At 45.4% G+C, this 23386-nt stretch overlaps 1 protein-coding gene across 1 annotated transcript in view; it reads right to left on the bottom strand.

The window, feature by feature from the left end:
• LOC129855419 (carboxyl-terminal PDZ ligand of neuronal nitric oxide synthase protein-like) overlaps positions 1-23386 on the bottom strand; it is a 224346-nt gene that overhangs the window by 85872 nt on the left and 115088 nt on the right. The window contains exon 4 of the mRNA XM_055923066.1: positions 21730-21788. Within this exon, the coding sequence (XP_055779041.1) occupies positions 21730-21788 (59 nt within the window). The remainder of the gene's footprint in view (positions 1-21729; positions 21789-23386) is intronic.

Below are 23386 nucleotides of genomic sequence, written 5' to 3' on the forward strand. Positions count from 1 at the left end.
ACCTTGCGAGTCACTCGGTGTTGTGCAGCACGCCCTAGGACCTAGGTGATTTACTGTGGTTACAGTACGGAATTCACAACTACATTTTTGTTAGCTAGATATCTTATAACTATTACAGTTTTTTATGATTGCTTACACACTAAAATGTTACTTTTCCCATAATTAGCAAAACCTTACGCTCAAGGAGCAAAACACAAGGCTAGATTTACACAACTGTAAGCACATTGTCAGCTTCACACTATTTGCAAAACATTACACACAGTGATTTGCAAAACACTAAACACACTTGTATACATCAGACACAGAAGTATATCATGATGTCACTTCCTTGCAATTTTCAAAGCACTGACTGTCAAATTACTACACCTATGAGCCAATCTCACAGCCATCAGGTGCACAAACACATGGTTGCTAAATTGTAGACACACCAATCAGGTTTAAGCACTCTAAAAATGCAGCAGGTAGGTTCCTCTGCCTTCAACCAAAATGGAAGGAGTCAGAAGAAGAGTGAGGGTGAGAGGAGGAGTACACAGAGGAGGAGAAGGAGAGGCAGAGGCCGAGCCAGAGGTCGAGGAAGACCTGAAGCAGGAGGAGAACGTGCACAAAGAAGAAGAGGACCAAACTTATCAAATGACATTCGTGCAACACTAGTGGACCATGTTGTGAACCACGGATTGACGCTGAGGGAGGCTGGACTGAGTTCAGCCAAATCTTAGCAGATATACAGTGGCATCTGTCATAAGGACTTTTCGACAGGAAAACAGGTAGAAGAAGATCTGTCTACAGCTATAGTAATCAGCCGCTTATTGTATGCACCATATCAGCACTTGTGATACCCCTTCCTGTGACATTGTACAGTAAGTTACATGTATTATTCTCTACATAGGATTGAGGGTCGGGAACGACAAGGAGGAAGGGGGCCCATATTCACGCAAGAACAAGAGAGAGAGATAATAAACATGGTTTTGGCCAATAATGCTATCAGGTTCAGAGAACTACAAGCCAACATTATCGGTGACCATGCCATTTTCAATAATGTCCATCAGGTCTCTCAGTCAACACTGGCAAGCATCCTGAAAAGACATGAGGTTCAAATGAAACAACTTTATCGAGTGCCTTTTGAGCGGAATTCAGAGAGGGTGAAACGGCTGCGGCATGAGTATGTGGAGGTTTGTATTGTTCACTTTAGCACTGTGATGTTGCATACTGCACACATTACTTTTTTACATTGACTGTATACTAGACCTATCCTGAACTACACAATCTTGTCTTTCACTGTATTTCAGGGAGTTTTGCAGATGGATGCTGAGGAAATCCTGCATGAATTCATGTATATTGATGAGGCAGAGTTCAACCTCACAAAAGCAAGAAGGAGAGACAGAAATATCATTGGCCACAGGGCTATAATCAATGTCCCAGGGCAACGTGGGGGTAACATCACCCTTTGCGCTGCCATTTCACAGCATGGGGTTGTCCTCCATCATGCCAAAATGGGCCCTTACAACACACCTCACATTCTCGCATTTTTGGACCGATTGCACCACATCGTCACAGCAGGTAATGAAATGCACCAGATGCAATACACGGTCTTCTGGGACAATGTGTCATTCCACCGCTGTGCTTTGGTCCAGAACTGGTTTCAACACCATCCACAGTTGACAGTACTATACCTTCCACCATACTCTCCATTTCTAAACCCTATCGAAGAGTTTTTCTCTGCATGGCGGTGGAAGGTTTACGATCTCCAGCCCCAGGCTCAGGTACCCCTCATTCAGGCCATGGAGGACGCCTGTGACCAAGTTGACGCCGCAGCTGTGCAAGGATGGATTCGACATTCAAGACGGTTCTTCCCGCGTTGTCTTGCTAATGACGATATTGCTTGTGATGTTGATGAAATGCTCTGGCCAGATCCAGCTAGGCGAAGAGATAATGTATAATATGTTTACTGTAGTATTTTCTGCACAATATTGTCAGTTTATTTCAGATTATTTTTTATGTTGTTATTTACTGTAATTGTAACCTGTCTGTTTGCTGAGCTAACAGTGTTATGCACACTACTGTAGTAGCATGAAAACAGGGCCATGTTTTGTTGTGATTCTCCATGTTGACTGATTTGGCTATATGGAGAGAAATAAATTATATTTTCCTCAGTCTGCAGCATTGGTCTTGTGTAGTGTTTGTATAGTTGCACTTTCTCTGTGTACTTAATTTACAGTACTCTAATCACTGACAATTAGACTTGCTAAAAGTGTTTTAGGTAAGCAACAGCAGTGTGTAACTGGTTCAAAAAGATTGAAGTCATATGAAATGTGTGTGTTTCGTATGGTAACAAAATATTATTTTTATGAAGTCGTGTATAGTTTTGACAAGTGTTCCATTTTGCAAATGATCTGAAGTGTTGTGCTACTTTGGTGTAGGGTCGTGCTAATTGTGTGTAGTGTTTTGACAAACCGGGCCCGGTTTTCAAAATTGTGCTTAAACAATTGAAAAAAACTGTCTAAAATGTGCTAAATGCTCTGCAGTTTTGCATTTGGTTGGCCAGGTAACTTAATAGATATCTGGTTGGTTAGCTTCTTGCAAAATCAAGCTTCTCTTGGTAACAGCAGAGAATCCCCTCCTGGATCAAGAGCCTTCCTGTCCAATATATTGTGTGTGCAGCAAACGATGAGTATTTCTTTGTTGTATAACTTTATAAGCTAGGATGTCTGTTCTGCAAAAAAAACAGCACCCCTTGTGTGCAGTGCCGGTATCACTGAATATACTGGGATGGCACAGGGTCGATATGGTATGACAATCTGGATACCCTCTCACACACACACACAGGCACACACCACTTTTAATAGCGGAACAGGTTGATATGGAGATATGTCATTGTAATTTAGTGATGTGCCTTTGTTTACTCTTTGTTTATGTCTGCTATGAAATATGCTGCAGATAAACCAGCTGCTAAGAGGCTCTGCAGGCTGCAGAACTCTGTCATCACACACTCACGCTCTGAGAGATACAGTAACTTATAGTAACCAAATTGTATCAATATTTTCCCCTCTATCCTGCCAGATAGAGCTGTGTGTGTGTGTGTGTGTGTCCAAACAGATTCGACTGTAATTAACGCAGACAGCAGAGGAGAGATGGCAGCCAACATACCGCATATCAGCATCATGATCTCTTAGTATTCATTACAGGATATGACTATAACCACAGACAGACCACACTGTGAGGCCATCACAATATCTTACAGACAGGATATTACAACCTGTTTTAACCTGTTCTTATCCTCTGGAAAAGCATCAAATCATAAAAGATTCAAGTGAACTTTTACTACATAGTTGGTTACAATATCTAAAGTGTAGAAGAACATCATGAAAGATGGATGTGAACTAAAGTTAAAAATGGTTGTTTTGGTCTCTTTTAGTCCCCTGTCAATGTAACATGTGAATGTAAATACGTTTCACATCTGGTGATGGACTCGAATAGTGTCAGCCCACAGTCTGACTCCATACGCTGGCAGTGGAGCATAAACTACTGTAGTGCTCTTACTTTAAAACACCTAAGAATATCTGTTTTTAAACTTATGCTCTTAGTGTAGAATGGCTATGAAGATCTGCTTGTTTTGTTTGTCTGCGTATGATTTGTGCTATGAATATCTGCTCTTAAGGCCTGCTTTGTTTTGATCACTCTGACCTGTATAGAATATATTGTTTTATACACACACAGACACACATACGCACACGCACGCACGCACGCACGCACGCACACACACACACACACACACACACACACACACATACACACACACACACACACACACACACACACACACACACACACACACACACACACACACACACACACACACACACACACACACACACACACACACACACACACACACACACACACACACACACACACACACACACACACACACACACACACACACACACACACACACACACACGTAGAGAGAGAAGAGGCTCTTGAGAGCAGGAGGAGGTTTCAGAGGGAGAGGAATGAGATAGAGAGAGTGTGTGATAGAGATAGGAGGATGAAGACCAGGGGGAATCTCAATATCCTCCACTGCTCCTCCTCTCCTCTTCTCCACTTCTCTGTGACAGATCTAATGAGAACGGGGTTCATCCTCTCCACTCTTCCTGTCCTCCCTCCATCCCGTGTAGGGTCATGGAATATTATAGATGGTTAGAAAAGTAAAACCAGTTAAGTGACCCATGTAGACAGATGGACACGACAGGAGTGAGGGAGAGAGTGAGTGTGTAGTACAGTGCTGCTCTCACACTACTCCCTCTCCGTGTTAAACACAGACAAACCCAGAGATAAACATACCCTGCAAGAACTCATCTCTATCATCCTCCTCTGTTTGCTGTCCTTCACTCTGAAGAGGCGGAACCAGCGGTGGTGTATGCGTGTGTGTGTGTACAATACAGCCCCCCATGCCTAATTGACTAGCAGCTTGTGTTGAGGTTTATACTGTATCCTGTCAGAGCTGGAATGAGCTGATAGTGACTCAATACACTTCATGGGGATAACAATTACAATGTGGGTGTGTGTATGTGTGGAAGGTTATATTGAGCAGAATAACAGCTCAATGATGGCTCTCAACAGAAAAATGCATCCTATTCCATTAAGCAACAACAGAGACAAACCTCCCCACCAGACGACAAACTGCACTAATTCATCCCCTGGGAGACAAACACATGCTCACACAATATGGAGATGTTAATAGAGTCATGTCATGTCATAGAGAGGACTGCTTGCAGTACACATAACACTGCATAGCCCAGGGTTGGACAGTTTTAGGCTGTGTGTTTTCTGTGTGTGTTGGTGTATGTGTGGAGCTTGCCTAGTTAAATAAAGGTTCAATATAAAAAAAAAAATATACAAATAAAAAGAATGTGTGGAGCTCCCTTTTTCTCCTGCAACTCAACCACATGATGTCTGTCTGTCTGTCTGTCTGTCTGTCTGTCTGTCTGTCTGTCTGTCTGTCTGTCTGTCTGTCTGTCTGTCTGTCAAAAGCCAGATAAAGAAGTAAGAAGATCAGATAAAGAGCGAAGGGCTTGTGTGGCACAGATGAGATCCCCAAGCCTCTAGTCCCAAACCAGCTTCTGTAGGTGAGACTGACTCGCTGTAGAATGTGATCAGAGCTTTGAGAGTGACTCCAAGGTCATCCATGGAGCTCTTCCTTTATATATGAGAGAGAGAGAGAGATAGAGAGAGAGAGAGATTCCACAGTGTGCCATCACAGCAGCAATATTTGTGACCTGTTGCCACAAGAAAAGGGCAACCAGTGAAGAACAAACACCATTGTAAATACAACCCATATTTATGCTTATTTATTTTCCCTTGTGTACTTTAACCATTTGTACATTGTTACAACACTGTATATATTTAATATGACATTTGTAATGTCTTTATTGTTTTGAAACTTCTGTATGTGTAATGTTTACTGTTCATTTTTATTGTTTATTTCACTTTTGTATATTATCTACCTCACTTGCTTTGGAAATGTTAACACATGTTTCCCATGCCAATAAAGCCCCTTGAATTGAATTGAATTGAATTGAATTGAGAGAGAGAGAGAGAGAGCGAGAGAGAGAGAGAGAGAGAGAGAGAGAGAGAGAGAGAGAGAGAGAGAGAGAGAGAGAGATATAGCTATAGATAGATAGATAGATAGATAGATAAATAGATAGATAGATAGATAGATAGATCGATAGATCGATAGATAGAGAATGTGTATAGACATTTGAAATACCTTTATACTTTTGGAAGTGTAATGTTACCTGTTCATTTTTTATTGTTTATTTCTCTTTTGTTTATTATCTATTTCACTTGCTTTGTTTACCATGCCAATACAGCCCCTTAAATTGAGAGAGAGAGAAAAAAGGCTACTAAACAACTTGTTGGTGCAGAGGCACTGACAAAGCTGATATATGTTCTGTGGCTATTCCATTCCGTGTAACAGAGATACCATAAATTATGCTACGTAAGTAAAACTGGGCTGTTAATGTTCATGGACTAGTGGCATTTTTAGAGTTGATCAGTTTCAGGGATTTTCAGATATAATCACAGCCATATTTCACAGTATGTGCTTCATATGACACTTAAAATAAGATTTTTCTCAAAAATATATTGTCCCATACTATAATCTATTATAATACTAGAATACATGTCTGCCAATAGCTACCACTGACTGACGGTGTTACTAGAGTACACTGTTAACACCCTCCATTATTGGCTTACACCATCTGTGGTCCCTGGGAGGTGAGAGTCTGGGTGTTTTACCCCATCAGTGAAGAGATACAGTACTGTACTGTAGGGCTCTGATCTGTGATAAGAGAGAGTGTATGTAAATAAAGGAGACAGTTTGTTTGTCTAAGCAAGATTACACGGTGAGATTATCTTGATTAAATAATCATGGTGGCATTAAGATCACTGGAGCATCCTGTACACACACACATACACACATCCATCTCATTTCAGGAAACGCCTCTGTGAAAAGTGTCAGTATGTTTACCTTTCATCTCTGGACGCTTATAATGTATAAACGCGAACACAGTTGGTGTTGTAAGTATTCAACCCCTGTCACGTCCTGACCATAGTTCTTATGTGTTTGGCTTGTTTAGTGTTGGTCAGGACGTGAGCTGGGTGGGAATTCTATGTTGTGTGTCTAGTTTGTCTGTTTCTGTGTCCAGCCTAATATGGTTCTCAATCAGAGACAGCTAGGTGGCTTGTTTTGTGTTGGGGATTGTGGGTGGTTGTTTCCTGTCTCTGTGTTTGTGTTCTGCACCAGATAGGACTGTTTCGGTTTGCCACACTTTGTTATTTTTTGTTCGTTGTAAGTGTTCACTGTTTTTTGTTTAATTAAACATGTTGAGCACTGGCTACGCTGCGTGTTGGTCCGATCCCTGTTTCACCCCCTCTTTTAGTGAAGAGAGGGAAGGCTGCCGTGACAGAACCACCCACCAAACCCGGACCAAGCAGCGTAGCAACGGGCAGCAACGGCAGCAGCAGCAGCAGCGGGACCAGGAGAAATGGACTTGGGAGGACGTATTGGACGGAAAGGGTTGCTACACATGGGAGGAGATCCTGGCTGGTAAGGATCGCCTTCCATGGGAACAGGTGGAGGCAGCTAGGAGAGCGAAAGCAGCTGAGAAGGGGAACCAGTGTTATGAGGGAACACGGCTGGCCAGGAAGCCCGAGAAGAAATCCCGAAAATTTCTTGGGGGGGGTAAAGGGTAGTGTGGTGAAGTCAGGTAGGAGACCTGCGCCCACTTCCCATGCTTACCGTGGAGAGCGGGAGTACGGGCAGACACCGTGTTATGCGGAAGAGCGCACGGTGTCTCCTGTACGTGTGCATAGCCCGGTGCGGGTTATTCCAACTCCCCGCACTGGCCGGGCTAAATTGAGCATTGAGCCAAGTGCCATGAAGCCGGCTCAACATATCTGGCCTCCAGTGCGTCTCCTCGGGCCGGTGTACATGGCACCAGCCTTACGCATGGTGTCCCCGGTTCGCCTACACAGCCCAGTGCGGGTTATTCCACCTCCCCGCATTGGTCGGGCTATGGGGAGCATTCAACCAGGTAAGGTTGGGCAGGCTCAGTGCTCAAGGGAGCCAGTACGCCTGCACGGTCCGGTATATCCGGCGCCACCTTCCCTCCCCAGCCCAGTACCATCAGTGCCTACACCACGCACAAGGCTTCCTGTGCATCTCCAGAGCCCTGTTCCTCCTCCACGCACTCTCCCTGTGGTGCGTGTCTCCAGCCCAGTACCACCAGTTCCGGCACCACGCACCAAGCCTCCTGTGCGTCTCCAGAGCCCTGTACGCACTGTTCCTTCTCCCCGCACTCGCCCTGAGGTGCGTGCCCTCAGTCCGGTACCACCAGTTCCGACACCACGCACCAGGCCTATAGTGCGCTTTGAGAAACCAGTGTGCCCTGTTCCTGCTCCCCGCACTAGCCTTGAGGTGCGTGTCTCCAGTCCGGTGCCACCAGTTCCGGCACCACGCACCAGGCCTACTGTGCGCCGCAGCAGGTCAGAGTCGGCCGTCTGCCCAACCCCGCCTGCACTGCTCGTCTGCCCAACGCCGCCTGCACTGCTCGTCTGCTCAACGCCGCCTGCACTGCTTGCCTGCCCAGCGCCATCTGAGCCATCCGTCTGCCCAGCGCCGTCTGAGCGGCCTGCCTGCCCAGCGCCGTCTGAGCGGCCTGTCTGCCCAGCGCCATCTGAGCCATCCGTCTGCCCAGCCCCGTCTGAGCCATCCGTCTGCCCAGCGCCGTCTGAGCCATCCGTCTGAGCCATCCGTCTGCCCAGCGCCGTCTGAGCCATCCGTCTGCTCAGCGCCATCTGAGCCATCCGCCTGCCCAGCGCCGTCTGAGCCATCCGTCTGCCCAGCGTCATCTGAGCCATCCGTCTGCCCAGCGCCATCTGAGCCATCCGTCTGCCCAGCGCCATCTGAGCCATTTGTCTGCCCAGCGCCATCTGAGCCATCCGTCTGTCCCGAGCCATTAGAGCCGCCCGTCTGTCCTGAGCCGTCAGAGCCGTTCGTCAGTCAGGAGCCGCCAGAGCTGTCCGTCAGTCAGGAGCTGCCAGAGCCGCCAGCCAGTCAGAAGCTGCCAGAGCCGCCAGCCAGTCAGGAGCTGCCAGAGCCGCCAGCCAGTCAGGAGCTGCCAGAGCCGCCAGCCAGTCAGGAGCTTCCAGAGCCGCCAGCCAGTCAGGAGCTGCCAGAGCCGCCAGCCAGTCAGGAGCTGCCAGAGCCGCCAGCCAGTCAGGAGCTGCCAGAGCCGCCACCCAGTCAGGAGCTGCCAGAGCCGCCAGCCAGTCAGGAGCTGCCAGAGCCGCCAGCCAGTCATGAGCTGCCCTCCAGTCATGAGCTGCCCTCCAGTCATGAGCTGCCCTCCAGTCATGAGCTGCCTTCCAGTCATGAGCTGCCTTCCAGTCATGAGCTGCCCTCCAGTCATGAGCTGCCCTCCAGTCATGAGCTGCCCTCCAGTCATGAGCTGCCCTCCAGTCATGAGCTGCCCTCCAGTCATGAGCTGCAACTAGTCCGGAGCAACCATTCAGTCCAGAGCTGCCTCTCTGTCCGGAGCTGTCCTTCAGTCCGGAGTTGCCCCTCTGTCCTGAGCTACCTCTCTGTCCTGAGCTACCTCTCTGTCCTGAGCCACCCCTCTGTCCTGAGCTACCTCTCTGTCCTGAGTTGTCTATATTTAGGAGGGGCCTTGTTGAAGGTTCCTGGACCATGGTGGTCGGGGGCGAGGGTCGCCACTCAAAGGACGCTAAGGAGGGGGACAAAGACAGTGGTGGAGTGGTGTCCTCGTCCACCGCCGGAGCCGCCACCGCGGACAGATGCCCACCCAGACCCTCCCCTTGAGTTTTAGGGGTGCGTTCGGAGTCCGCACCTCGGGGGGGGGGGGGGGTACTGTCACGTCCTGACCATAGTTCTTATGTGTTTTGCTTGTTTAGTGTTGGTCAGGACGTGAGCTGGGTGGGAATTCTATGTTGTGTGTCTAGTTTGTCTGTTTCTGTGTCCAGCCTAATATGGTTCTCAATCAGAGACAGCTGTCAATCGTTGTCCCTGATTGAGAATCATATATAGGTGGCTTGTTTTGTGTTGGGGATTGTGGGTGGTTGTTTCCTGTCTCGGTGTTTGTGTTCTGCACCAGATAGGACTGTTTCGGTTTGCCACACTTTGTTATTTTCTGTTCGTTGTAAGTGTTCACTGTTTTTTGTTTAATTAAACATGTTGAGCACTGGCTACGCTGCGTGTTGGTCCGATCCCTGTTTCATCCCCTCTTTTAGTGAAGAGAGGGAAGGCTGCCGTGACAACCCCCTTGGATTTCTTTACATTTTATTGTGTTACAAAGTGACATTAAAATGCATTTAATTGTAATTTTTGGCAACCATCTACACAAAATACTCTGTAATGTCACAGTGGAAAACATTTAGACATTTCTTACAAATTTATGAAAAATGGAAGAAAAAAAAGAAACGTTTTCACCCCCCTTGAGTCAATACAAGTAATACATTCAATAAATAAAAACTTTGGTAGTGATTACCGCTGTGAGACTTCTTGGGTAAGTCTCGAAGAGCCTTGCACATCTGGATTGTGCAATATTTGCGCATTATTCTTTAAAAAATGATTCAACCTCTCAAGGTGTTGGGGGTCATGGCTAGCCAAGCAGATTTAAGTCCAAACTGTAACTTGGCCACTCAGGAACATTCATTGTCTTCTTGGTAAGCAACTCCAGTGTAGATTTGGCCTTGTGTTGTAGGGTATTGTCTGGTGTAAAGCAGACTGAAGCAGGTTTTCCTCTAGGATTTTGCTTGTGCTTGTGCTTCCCGTTTCTTTTTATTATGATAAAACTTCCCAGTCTTTGCCGATGTCAAGCATACCCATAACATGAGATAGCCACCAAGCATTCTTGAAAATAAGGAGGCAGTTACTCATTGATGTGTTGTGTTAGATTTGCCCCAAACATAAGGCTTTGCATTTAGGCCAAAAAGTGTATTCCTTAAAGTTCCCAATGGCCTCATGGTGACATCACTGAGCAGTTTCCTTCCTGTCCTGCAGCTCAGTTCAGAAGGACAACTGTATATTTGTTGTGTCTGCGTGGTTTAATACATCATCCACAGCATCATTATTAACTTGACCAGGCTTAAAGATATTCAATGTCTGATTTGTTATTGTTAGCCATCTACCAATCACTGCCCTTCTTTATGAGCTCCCTGGTCTTTGTAGTTGAATCTGTGCTTGAAATGCAATACTTGAAAGAGGGACAGATGTTGTATGTATGGGGGACAGACAAATTGTGAATTATGGGGGACTACGGGGGTCTCAGAACCCCTAAATGAGACATGGTAGTCTACTTTTTGAAGTGATTTGTTTGACAATAAGATGAAAACATCCATGACTGGTTGTGTTCATGCCAAATTAAAAGGCAATAAAAAACATTTTAGCGTTAAATGAAATGTCTTTACTATTAGGCCCATAAAAACATTTAGTGCACAGAGTGAGTCCATGTAACTTATTATGTGATTTGTTGAGCCAAATTTTACTCCTGAACTAATTTAGGTTTGCCTAAACAAAGGGGGTGAATACTTATGCAACGACATATTTTAGTTCTTTAATTTGTATTAATTTGTAAACATTTGTATAATTTTATAGTAACTTTGACATTATGAAGTATTTTGTGTAGATCACTGACAAAAAGAAATCCATTTCAATCTCACTTTGTAACGCATCAAAATGTGAAAAAAATCCAAGCGGGGTGAATACTTATGATACCCACTGTTTGTGGGATGTTCACTTCTTTTGAAACATGCGTAGCGCTGATATATGTACTTTTGTTGTAAACAACTTACTGTGTCTGATTACTCGTCACACGCTGGTTCCGGTATGTCACTGCAATAGACTAGGGTTAGTGAGAAAGTGTGGAACAATAATCAAAGCTTGATCAAAGGTATTTATCTACACTGCCCCACCCACCCCTTTAATTCTGTTATCAGGGTGTGGTAACCCCACAAACACAATAACAAAACCGCGTGTGTGTGTGTGTGGTGTGTTTCTGTAGCCCAGTGGAAAGCCATGTTAGCAGGCTTCTGGCAATGCACTCTGGGATTTAATCTGTTCCAGCTCCTTCACTTCCTCTCTGCTAATCTGAAAGTAATTACTCTATTAGGAAAATATAAAAAGAAACACACACACACACACGCACACACACACACACACACACACACACACACACACACACACACACACACACACACACACACACACACACACACACACACACACACACACACACACACACACACACACACACACACACACACACACACACACACACACACACACACACACACACACACACACACACACACACACACACACACACACATATATATCTACAGAGAGAGAGAAAGAGATACAAAGAAAGAGAGTGAATCTATGAAGACAAAGAGAGCCATAAAATAAAATAATGATATCAGCTGACATATTTGACAAATGCTTTTAAAATGTTTTGAAGAGAAGAGAATGAAGTCCAGGAGCTCAGGATCAAATATAAACCTGTGTGTCAGAAGACTGACAGATGATGATGGCTATTTCCTGGAAGGCATAGTGAGTTCTTGAAATATACTGTATATCCTGCCCCTGTTGATGATGTGTACAAATTGTGCATGTTTCTCTCTGAGGACATGCGTTTGTCCATGCCCATGGGTGGGTGTGTGTGTGTGTGTGCGTGTGAGAGAGTTGTTTGTGAATGTGTGTATGATGTGCATGTGTGTGTGTGTGTGTGTGTGTGATGTTTGCGGGTCTGTGTGTGTATAGTGTGTGTGTATAGTGTGTATAGTGTCTGTGTGTCTGTGTGTGTACAGTAGTGCCTTCCCTGCACGGGATGTAAAACAAACAGTCAGTCAGTCTGCAGAGTTCCTCTAGTCTTCATCAGTGTGTTGATTCACCAGACTGTTCTCAGACATCGTCTGCATAAGCAGAACACCCTGCTGTTGCTGTTTGTCCCTGATGGAGGGAACGCTACCAACCAATCACAAACACTCTGTTACTTTCCTTCTGCTATAGATTGTTTGTAAGTGCATGCCTGAGCCTCCACACTTCCAAGGGCAGCCTCTCAGAGAGAAAGTGTGTGTGTAGCATTCTATAGGGTAGTGTAGGATCTACTTAGTGGTCAGTACCTCTGGCCCATGTCCAGCCATATCATAGATAGATGCCTAAAGATGCCAAATAGCAGAGTAGCTGGTCAGCAGAGCTGAGGTTGCTATATCACTAATCATCATTTTGACTTTGTATGCTTGCTGTGTGACCGACCTTTTGTCAGTGTAATTGCTGAGGAGGAATTGGCAGATATCTCCATGCGGAGAGGTACATGAGGACCCGCATGCACGCACACACGCGCCAGAACTTGAGCCTCCACTCTGTGCTTCTGAAGCACGCACGCACACACACACACACGCACGCACGCACGCACGCAAGCAAGCAACGCACGCACGCACACACACACACACACACATACACACACACACACCTACTACTTAACAACAGGAGAACAAACAATTTATACGTTCTAAAACAGCTTGCAGCTTCAATCTCCCTGACAGAATAACAAATTCAAGCGTGAAGTACCCCCCACTCTGCTCTCCTCTGTAGCCCTGAGGCAGGCTGTGCTAGCTGCTAGCAAATACATATGTGATGTGGAGTCCTGCATTGGGCCGGATATCGGTGGTTCCCCGCAGTTGGCCTGCAAAATAATCTGCTTTTGTTTGGAATGAAAACATATTCAGAACACTTATATTGTGGGTAAAAAACATTTTAAATCAAAATAGTTGTATTTTTGTTTTACAAACCTAGCTGCTTGTTGTGTTGCATAGGGTTTCATTAGTTAAGAAGGCTAATTAGAAGGCCTTTTTTTTCAGAAAAATTTGAGTTGTTGATATGCCGCATCTCATTATGAAAGTATCGTTCAAAATGTATTGCATGGTTTCAATTTATCCAAATATTGAATAGACATGCAGACAAATGTATTGATGCAGGGAGGGGAATAATAACCTACTAGGCCTACTCTGGTCCCATAGAAACATTATTTGCCCGATCACGATTCGGCTCTCTGAACAATTCTATGCGAGTGGATTGGGTTGGGGATATAAATCTGTCCTGATGTCGGTATCGGGCGGGGCTCGGAATTGATGACACCAGCGTGGGGAGGGTGAGGCTCCAAAAACCCGACTGAGATGGCCATTGCAAAATGTAGATTTTTGTGGTCAATTAACCATTTCTTTGTGAATTGTGATGTGTACTTGGGGTTATTGTCCTGCTGGAAGATGTACTTGCAGGCAAGTTTCAGCTTCCTGGCATGGGCAACCAGGTTTTTGGCTGAAATGTCCTGGCACTGGCCGTTGACCTTAACAAAGAACAGTTGGGGCGGCAGGTAGCCTAGTGGTTAGAGCGGTGGGCCAGTAACCCAAAGGTTGCTGGGTCAAATCCTTGAGCTGACAAGGTAAAAATCTGTCGTTCTGCCCCTGAGCAAGGCAGTTAACCCACTGTTCCCCGGGTGCTGAAGACGTGGATGTCGATTAAGGCAGCCCCCTGCACCTCTCTGATTCAGAGGGGTTGGGTTAAATGTGGAAGACACATTTCAGTTGTACAACTAACTAGGTTACCTTAAACAGTGGAAGCAAAATAGCCCCTTAACATCAATGTCAGGCGTGTGCGTACTTGTGGTGAAGTCAGGTGCAGGAGAGCAGAGAATTGTGAACAGGCGCACACTTTACTACGGCAGTAGAGATATACAGATGGACGCAGCTGCGTCAAAAACCTCCTCCAGCCAACAAGGCAAAGTGTATAGCGCGCACAAATGTCACACAACATAAATGTATGGCAATGTAGAACAAACTCTTAGCCTAGTGCGTACACACGTAACACAAAAAAATAATTACACACAAAGACATGAGGGAGAACAGAGGAATAAATACATGTAGTGTGATTGGGGAATGCAAACCAGGTGTGAATGGAACAAGACAAAACCAATGGATAATTGAAGAATGGAGCGGCGATGGCTAGAAAGCCGGTGACGTCGAACGCAGAACGCCACCCGAACAAGGAGGGGTCGACTTCGGTGGAAGTCGTGACAATCAAAGATCCACCACCACAGTAGATCTGTTTTTTTTCTCACAATAACGCATATTTCTTTCGAGCAAAAACCCACCACTGGTGTGCATAGTCAAAGAGCTCTATTTTAATAGATAAATCAGGGGGTTGTAACTAGATAGTTTGTGTCACGGTGTGCGCTACTGGTTGAAGGTAAGTCAGGTGCAGGAGAGCAGAGATGGGTGATAATAGGCGCACTTTATTCATATCCAATGAAAATAGCAATATACGCCCAAAGTACACGAAACGGTACAAAATACACGAAACGGCCAAACACAGACCCGGTGCTAACCAGCCTAATACGGGCTACAAGTAACAAACAAACAATTCACACAAAGACATGAGGGGAAACAGAGGAATAAATACATGATGTGTGATTGGGAATGAAAACCAGGTGTGCAGGGAACAAGACAAAACAAATGGAGAAATGAAAAATGGAGAAAAGGCGATGGCTAGAAAGCAGGTGACGCCAACCACCGAACGCCGTCCGAAAAAGGAGAGGAGCCGACTTCGGCGGAAGTCGTGACAGTTTGTCTGTAGTCCTCTCCTGTCATAGCCCAGTGTCACGACAGAGCCACCAGTAGTATTCTAATAACTGATTTACTGGAATACAACTGTTCCTACAACTGTTACTCGCTGGCTTTGGCATGCACCCTCAATTGATTTTACAGACTGTGTGTGTGTACTCATGATTAATACTTCAGACACTGCACTGTATTTCTCAAATTTCTCATCAAATCTGTCTGAGCCTCCAAATCCCTGCACGCTGTGTATGTGTGTGTGTGTGTGTGTGTGTGTGTGTGTGTGTGTGTATTTGTTCAGGGGCCTGAAACTGCTGCCTGGCAACCTTGACCTCAGCAGAACTTGAGCCCCCACTCTGCAGTTATGACACACACACACACACACACACACACACACACACACACACACACACACACACACACACACACACACACACACACACACACACACACACACACACACACACACACACACACACACACACACACACACACACACACACACACACACACACACTCCAGTCTCCAAAGAAAAAGGTACGGACTGGTCCATTTCCTCAGAGGTAATCCTGTGATTTGGACTAATACCACAGTCTCTCATTATCCCAGTGCTGAAAGACACACACACCCACACCCCGCTGCCAAGAGGATTGCTGGCTGCCGCAACACACAGATGAACTTCCTACAAGGTCACTAGAACTTCCTACAACAGTCTCCTTCACAAAGTCTTTGAGTCACAGGGGTAGCAAAACCTCTCCTACGTTGTTCGGGTGTGGAGGCTTTTGTTCTACCCCTGATCTGTACTAAATCAGAGATTACTACACTGTAAATATGTATCCCTTTGACATTAGACCATGTCATACTTGAGTAAAAGTAAAGATACCTTAAAAAGAAAATGACTCAAGTAATAGTGAAAGTCACCCAGTAAAACTACTTAAGTAAAAGTGTAAAAGTTTTTTGTTTAAATTATACTTAAGTAAAAGTAAAAGTATAAATCATTTCAGATTCCTTATATTAAGCAACCCAGACGGCACGATTTTCTTGTTTTTTTTCATTTACAGATAGCCAGGGGCCCACTTCAACAGTCAGACATAATTTACAAACGAAGCATTTGTGTTTAGTGAGTCTGCCAGATCAGAGGCAGTAGGGATGACCGGGGATGTTCTCTTGATAAGTGCGTGAATTAGACAATTTTCCTATCCTGCTAAGCATTCAAAACGTAACGAGTACTTTTGGGTGTCAGTGTCACTACCGTCGTATGAATAATTAGACCAAGGCGCAGAGTGAGTAGAGTTCCACATTTTAATGATAGTGAAACTTCCAAAACAACAAAGATATAATGATCGTGAAATACGTAGCGCACATAGGCACTCATACAAAATAATATCCCCCATAGCAGGCGGGAAGAAGGACACACTAAGTATGATCCCCAAATAAAGGTAACGATTATCAGCTGCCTCCAATTGGGAACCATACACACACACCAACATAGAAATATAATACCTAGAAACCCCTCTAGTCACGCCCTGACCTAGTCACGCCCTGAACCCCAAGGGTTCTCTATGGTCAGGGCGTGACAGTACCCCCCCCCAAAAGGTGCGGACCTCGACCGCAAAACCTGAAATTAGATGGGAAGGGTTACGGTGGGCAACTAGCGTCGGTGGTGGCTCCGGTGCGGGACGTAGCACCCGCTCAGACCGCGGATCCGGCTATGGAGCCGGGCTGAACACCGTGCCCGGACTGGGCACCGGTGCAGAGGAAGGCTCCGCGGCCATGGAGCGGGACTGGACGCCGTGCCTGGACTGGGCACCGGCACAGAGGAAGGCTCCTACCATGGAGCGGGACTGGACACTGTGCCTGGACTGGGCATCGGCGCAGTGGAAGGCTCCAGCCATGGCACCGGCGCAGGAAGCTCCGGGCCGTGGACCGTCACTGGAAGCTCCGGGCCGTGAACCGTTGCTGGAAGCTCTGAACTGTGAACCGTCGCTGGAAGCTCTGAACTGTGAACCGTCGCTGGAAGCTCTGGACTGTGAACCGTCGCTGGAGGTTCCGGGCTGTAGACTGTCGCTGGAGACTCCTGACTGTACACACGCACTGGTGGACGAATGAGGGGAGCCGGCACAGGATGTTCCCGGGCTGGGGAGACGCACTGGAGGCCTGGTGCGTGAAGCCGGCACAGGTTGCACCGGACTGGTGACACGCACTTCAGGGCGAGTGCAGGGAGCCGGCACAGGACGTACCGGGCTGGGAAGGCGCACTGGAGGCCTGGTGCGTGGAGCCGGCCCAGGTTACACCGGACTGATGACACGTTCCTCAAAACGCCTGCGCTGCAGCATACTCCTAGCGAAACATCTCTCTCCGATATCCCTCCTCAAACTGCTCCATCGACTCCCAGACGGTCTCTGGCTCTCGGCTCGGGAGCCAGAGACCGTCTGGGATGGTCTCCTTGTGTCCCCCCCAAAAAATAAATCTTGGGGTTGCCCTTGAGCTGTTTGTGGCAGCGGACCCCGGCGTCGTCGCTGTCCTCCTTTACTCCTCGGCGACTCCCTCCAAGGAAGGGTCTCGCATCCACCTAGTATCTCTTCCCATGACCAACTCTCCTTCACTTCCTGGGCATGCTGCTTGGTCCTGACTTGGTGGGATATTCTGTCACGACCGCCATATGAATAATTGGACCAAGGCACAGCGTGAGTAGAGTTCCACATTTTCATGATAGTGACACTTCCAAAACAACACGTGAAATATAGTCACGCCCTGACCTATTACACCATAGAGAACCCTGAGGGCTCTCTATGGTCAGGGCGTGACACAGGGAAAATGTAAGGAGTAAAAATTACATTATTTTCTTTAAGAATGTAGTGGAGTAAAAGTTAAAGTTGTCAAAAATATAAATAGTAAAGTAAAGTACAGATACCCCAAAACACTACTTAAGTAGCACTTTAAAGTATTTTTACTCAAGTACTTTACACCACTGCATTAGACAAATGACAATGTGATTTTATTGTAGGTGTGGATGGCTCCTTTCATTTCCTGTGTCTTTGTTTTAAATAGAGTGTATGACATCATCTGTGTAAGCAGGCATAGGGCTGTGGCAGTCATGAAATTTTGTCAAGATAATAACTGCCTGCCTCACAGTAATTGACCGTTAATTAACATAAACACATTTAGCATCTCCTGGCTTCCACGCATAGCCACTGATGCAGACCTTTGGAACATCTACATTTTAAAAAGTATAATAAATCCATGTAATGCAGTGCATTCGGAAAGTATTCAGACCCCTCGACTTTTTTTCACATTTTGTCAAGTGGTCTGAATACATTAGACAAAGGACAACGTGATAGTTTTATTGTAGGTGTAATTTAATTTCCTGTGTCTTTGTTTTAAATACAGTGTATGACATCATCTGTGTAAGCGGGCATAGGGCTGAGGCAGTCATGAAATTTTGTCAGCCGGTGATAGTCAAGCAAATAACTACCGGTCTCACAGTAATTGACCGTTAATTAACATAAACACAACGTAAACACAAAAAATACAACATAAACACAAAACGTACCGTAACATTTTGTTACGTTACAGTCTTATTCTAAAATGGATTACATTGTGTTTTTTCCTCATCAATCTATACACTATACCCCATAATCACAAAGCAAAAACAGGTGTTTAGAAATGTTTGCAAATGTATTAAAAATAAATACAGAAATATCACATTTCCATAAGTAGTCAGACTCTTTACTCAGTACCTTTTGAAGCACCTTTGGCAGCGATTACAGCCTCAAATCTTCTTGGGCATGACGCTACAAGCTTGGCACACCTGTATTTGGGTTTATCCCATTCTTCTCTGCAGATCTTCTCCAGCTCTGTCAGGTTGGATGGGGAGCGTCGCTGCACAGCTATTTTCAGGTCCCACCAGAAATGTTCGATCAGGTTCAAGTCCGGGCTTTGGCTTGGCCACTCAAGGACATTCAGAGACTTGTCCTGAAGCCAGCGTTGTCTTGGCTCTGTGTTTAGGATCATTATCCTTTTGGAAGGTGAACCTTCGCCCCAGTCTGAGGTCCTGAGCACTCTGGAGCAGTTTTTCATCAAGGATCTCTCTGTACTTTGCACCGTTCATCTTTCTCTTGATCCTGACTAGTGTACCAGTCTCTGCCACTGAAAAACATCCCCACAGGATGATGCCGCCACCACCATGCTTCACCGTAGGGGTGGTGCAAGGTTTCCTCCAGACTTGACGCTTGGCATTCAGGCCAAAGAGTTCAATCTTGGTTTCATCAGATTAGATAATCTTGTATCTCATGGTCTGAGAATCCTTTTAGATGTCTTTTGGCAAACTCCAAGCGGGCTGTCATTATCCTTTTACTGAGGAATGGCTTCTGTCCGGCCACTCTACCATAAAGGCCTTTCTCCCATCTTCAAAGAGGAACTCTGGAGCTCTGTTAGAGTGACCATCGGGTTCTTGGTCACCTCCCTGACCAAGGACCTTCTCCCCCGATTTATCAGTTTAGCAGGGTGGACAGCTCTAGGAAGAGTCTTGGTGGTTCCAAACTTCTTCAATTTAAGAATGATGGAGGCCACTGTGTTCTTGGGGACCTTCAATGCTACAGACATTTTTTGGTGTCTTTACCCAGATCTGTGCCCCGACACAATCCTATCTCGGAGCGCTACGGACAATTTCTTCGACCTCATGCTTTGCTCTGACATGCACTGTCAACAGTGGGACCTTATATAGACAGGTGTGTGCCTTTCCAAATCATGTCCAATCAATTGAATTTAGCACAGGTGGACTCCAATCAAGTTGTAGAAACATCTCAAGGATGATCAATGGAAACAGGATGAGCTCAATTTCGAGTCTGAATACTTATGCAAATTAGGTATTTATCTTTTTACTTTGTAATTGTGGGGTATTGTGTGTAGATTGAAGAGTGTGCAAAGCTGTCATCAAGGCAAAGAGTGGCTACTTTGAAGAATCTCAAATCTCAAATATATTTAGATTAGTTTAACACTTTTCTGGTTACTACATGATTCCATATGTGTTATTTCATAGTTTGATGTGTTCGCTATTATTCTACAGTGTAGAAAATATTAAAAATAAAGAAAAACCCTGGAATTAGTAGGTGTGTCCAAACTTTTGACTGGAACTGTATGTGTGACATTTGTTTTGATTCAAAATGAATCATTATCATGCACCTGTATCGAAAAAGAGGCAGCGGAAAAAATACATGTCATTTTTTGACACCACACTACCAAAAAGCAAGTTCTGCCGGCTCTAGTTTTGCCTAAACTTGATTAGTGTCCAGTCGTGTGGTCCAGTGCTGCAAGGAAAGACCTAGTTAAGCTGCAGCTGACCCAGAACAGAGCGGCATGTTTTGCTCTTAATTGTAATCAGAGGGCTGATATAAATACTATGCATGCCAGTCTCTCTTGACTAAGAGTTGAGGAAAGACTGACTGCATCACTTCTTCTTTTAATAAGAAACTTTCATGTGTTGAAAATCCCAAATTGTTTTCCATAGTCAATTTACACACAGCTCTGACACACACACCAGACATGCCACCAGGGGTCTTTTCATAGTCCCCAAACCAGAACATATTCAAGAAAGCGTACACTATTATATATAGCCCTAATTGCATGGAACTTCCTTCCATCTCATATTGATGAAATAAACAGCAAACCTGGTTTCAAAAAACAGATAAAGCAACACTTCTCGGCACAACGCCTCTCCCCTATTTGACCAAGATAGTTTGTGTTTATACATTGACATGTAGGCTACGTGTGCCTTTTATTTTTTTATGTAGTTCTGTCTTTGTGCTGTTCTTGTCTAATGATGTTCTGTATTATGTAATTCTGTATTATGTTTCATGTTTTCTGTGGACACCAGGAAGAGTAGCTGCTGCTTTTGCAACAGCTAATGGGGATCCTAATAAAATACCAAATACCAAATCTATGCATTAAATAGAGAATGGAGGACGCTTTTCCCCGTGGTTAATTTTCATACCAGCCAGGTAGGCTATACTCCTGTTGTAAAGTGGAGCAATGTGCTTAATATTAGGAAAGTTGAGAAATACATATAGTAGGCCTAGCCTTTGGCAAGCTGATGGGATCCTCCTCTTTTTATTAGTGGCCATCACTCTGTTATCTCCCACAATTACATAGCCTATAGAAATGTTGCTCAACATGAGCTCATGGGCTCTCATGATGTGTTTCATTCGATTTTCAAAAATATTTGAGTTGATGTCAGAGTGATTAGAGGGACAATGGAGTGCTGAGTACCAGGCAGTTATCAAGTTTGGTAGCATGCTAATGACCAGCAGCAGCATCAGAGCTTGGAGAAGACCAATTACCGTGACTAAAGGCCATGTGGAATTTGACTGCATTCATGACTCGTGACCGCCGGTGTGGCTGTAATACGGTCACCGCAACAGCCCAATTTACGACACTAGCTGTCATCATAGCAATCACCTAGGCCCCGCCTTGACCTGACATGCCCTCTGTTGGGACAAAATTACTGTTGTAAGATGGTGTTGAAGAGGGAAGTCTTACCTGTAAATGGGATCCTGCATTACCATCATCTTACTCTCATCCCACGTCCACTCCTTCTTCTGTGGAAAGACAGAATAACACTGGTTTAGTGAGGAGTGTGTGGAAGAGAGTCCGCCAGGGGTTTGTGTGTGTTAGGGAAGTGTGTGAGAGAGGCTAAGGCAGAGTGAGAGGAGGTCAGGTCCTCTGTGAGGTACCTTTACACCTACATCAGACACTTTAAAATGAGGCTGTCGCCACTAACTACCACTACTGTAATTTAACATGGTGTCTCGGATTGCCATGGTAATTAACTTTGACCTTGCTGGGCTGGATGTTGGGCTCAAGGACTGGAGATATTGATTATACTGAGCCAATCGATCCACAATCCACAAGGTGAAAACAGCAGTTATCTAGCTGTGATGTTCCATTTAGATATTCTGACTCTCTTGTCTCTTTTGGTCTCTCTCATCTTCTTCGCTCCTATCTTTCTTACTCACCAGTCGTTCTCTTTGGCCGCTTCTTTTTCGTTTGCACTCTCTCTAGCTCTTTCTCTCATTCTTTCAGTCTCTCTCTTTCTCTCACTTGCACTCTTTCTCTCACTTTCACCTAGCTTTCTCTCGCTCTCGGGCTCTCTCATTATCGCTCTCTGTCTTTCTGCATTGTCGCTCTCTCTTTCTCATTCTCTCTATTTCTCTCTGTACTGGGCTTCCTTCCAGTTTACTGAGATAATATACATGTCAAAAGGAGAGCGATTGGATTTATTTCTCCATTTGATTTTCATTTCACCACCAACACACTATTTCCACGCAAACATTTCTATTTTCATCCCTCCATTCTGTGAGATGTAAATGAGGCAGTATCTGGACGAGTTGACATTTCATCCCTGGCCAGAGAGCAGGCTGAGAGACAAAGCAGCCACAACCCAATAGAGCCCCATTCAAACCACAATACCTTTCATTCACTGTACAGCTCATAATAACAATACAAACACCAGTTCACTCCAGCTGTTTAGAATAATACAACCAGAGCTTCTGGCAGAGGCACTTACTGTCTGCTTAGAGGGTCTCACCAGAGTGTGAGGCACTTCTCTCTTTTTTTCCCACTGGGGTTATCGAGGGCAATTATCCTTCACGGTCTAGTGGTCACTTCCTCTGTTCCGCCCTTCCTCCTCTCTCTCTTCCCGTTCTCTTCCTTCTATATTCTTTCCTCCTTTCTCTATTCCCTCCTTCCTCCTCTCTCTGTTCTCATTTTCCTCCATAAGATGGGTCCCATATGATGGTAAGGGCCTTGGTCTGTGTGGACTCTAAAGGGTAATCCATTCTGCACTGGAATGACTTTGATATAGAAGACTTGCTGGCAGTTTGTGTTCAAGTATTGGGTCTCATTCTCCCACTCCACTGACTGCATAATTAAAGCCACATCCACAGAGTTTTTTTGGCTGGGATGTGTAGGGAGGTGAGATATAGGCCATTGGACCCCCGAGGAGTAGATAGGCCGGCGCACCCTCGCGGACATGGAAGCATCCATTGGCATTTAGAGTGGGATAGAGTGGAGAAATGCACAGCACACACACACACACGCATGACTTGTCCTTTTGTGTGGTCTAACTTAGAGGTGTGCCCTGGAGGACCACTAAGAACAATGAAGGCCTGCCTGTAATAAGTGTGAGGGAGGGGGA

The sequence above is a fragment of the Salvelinus fontinalis genome, chromosome 5 (assembly GCF_029448725.1).
Source record: "Salvelinus fontinalis isolate EN_2023a chromosome 5, ASM2944872v1, whole genome shotgun sequence".
Lineage (NCBI taxonomy): Eukaryota > Metazoa > Chordata > Actinopteri > Salmoniformes > Salmonidae > Salvelinus > Salvelinus fontinalis.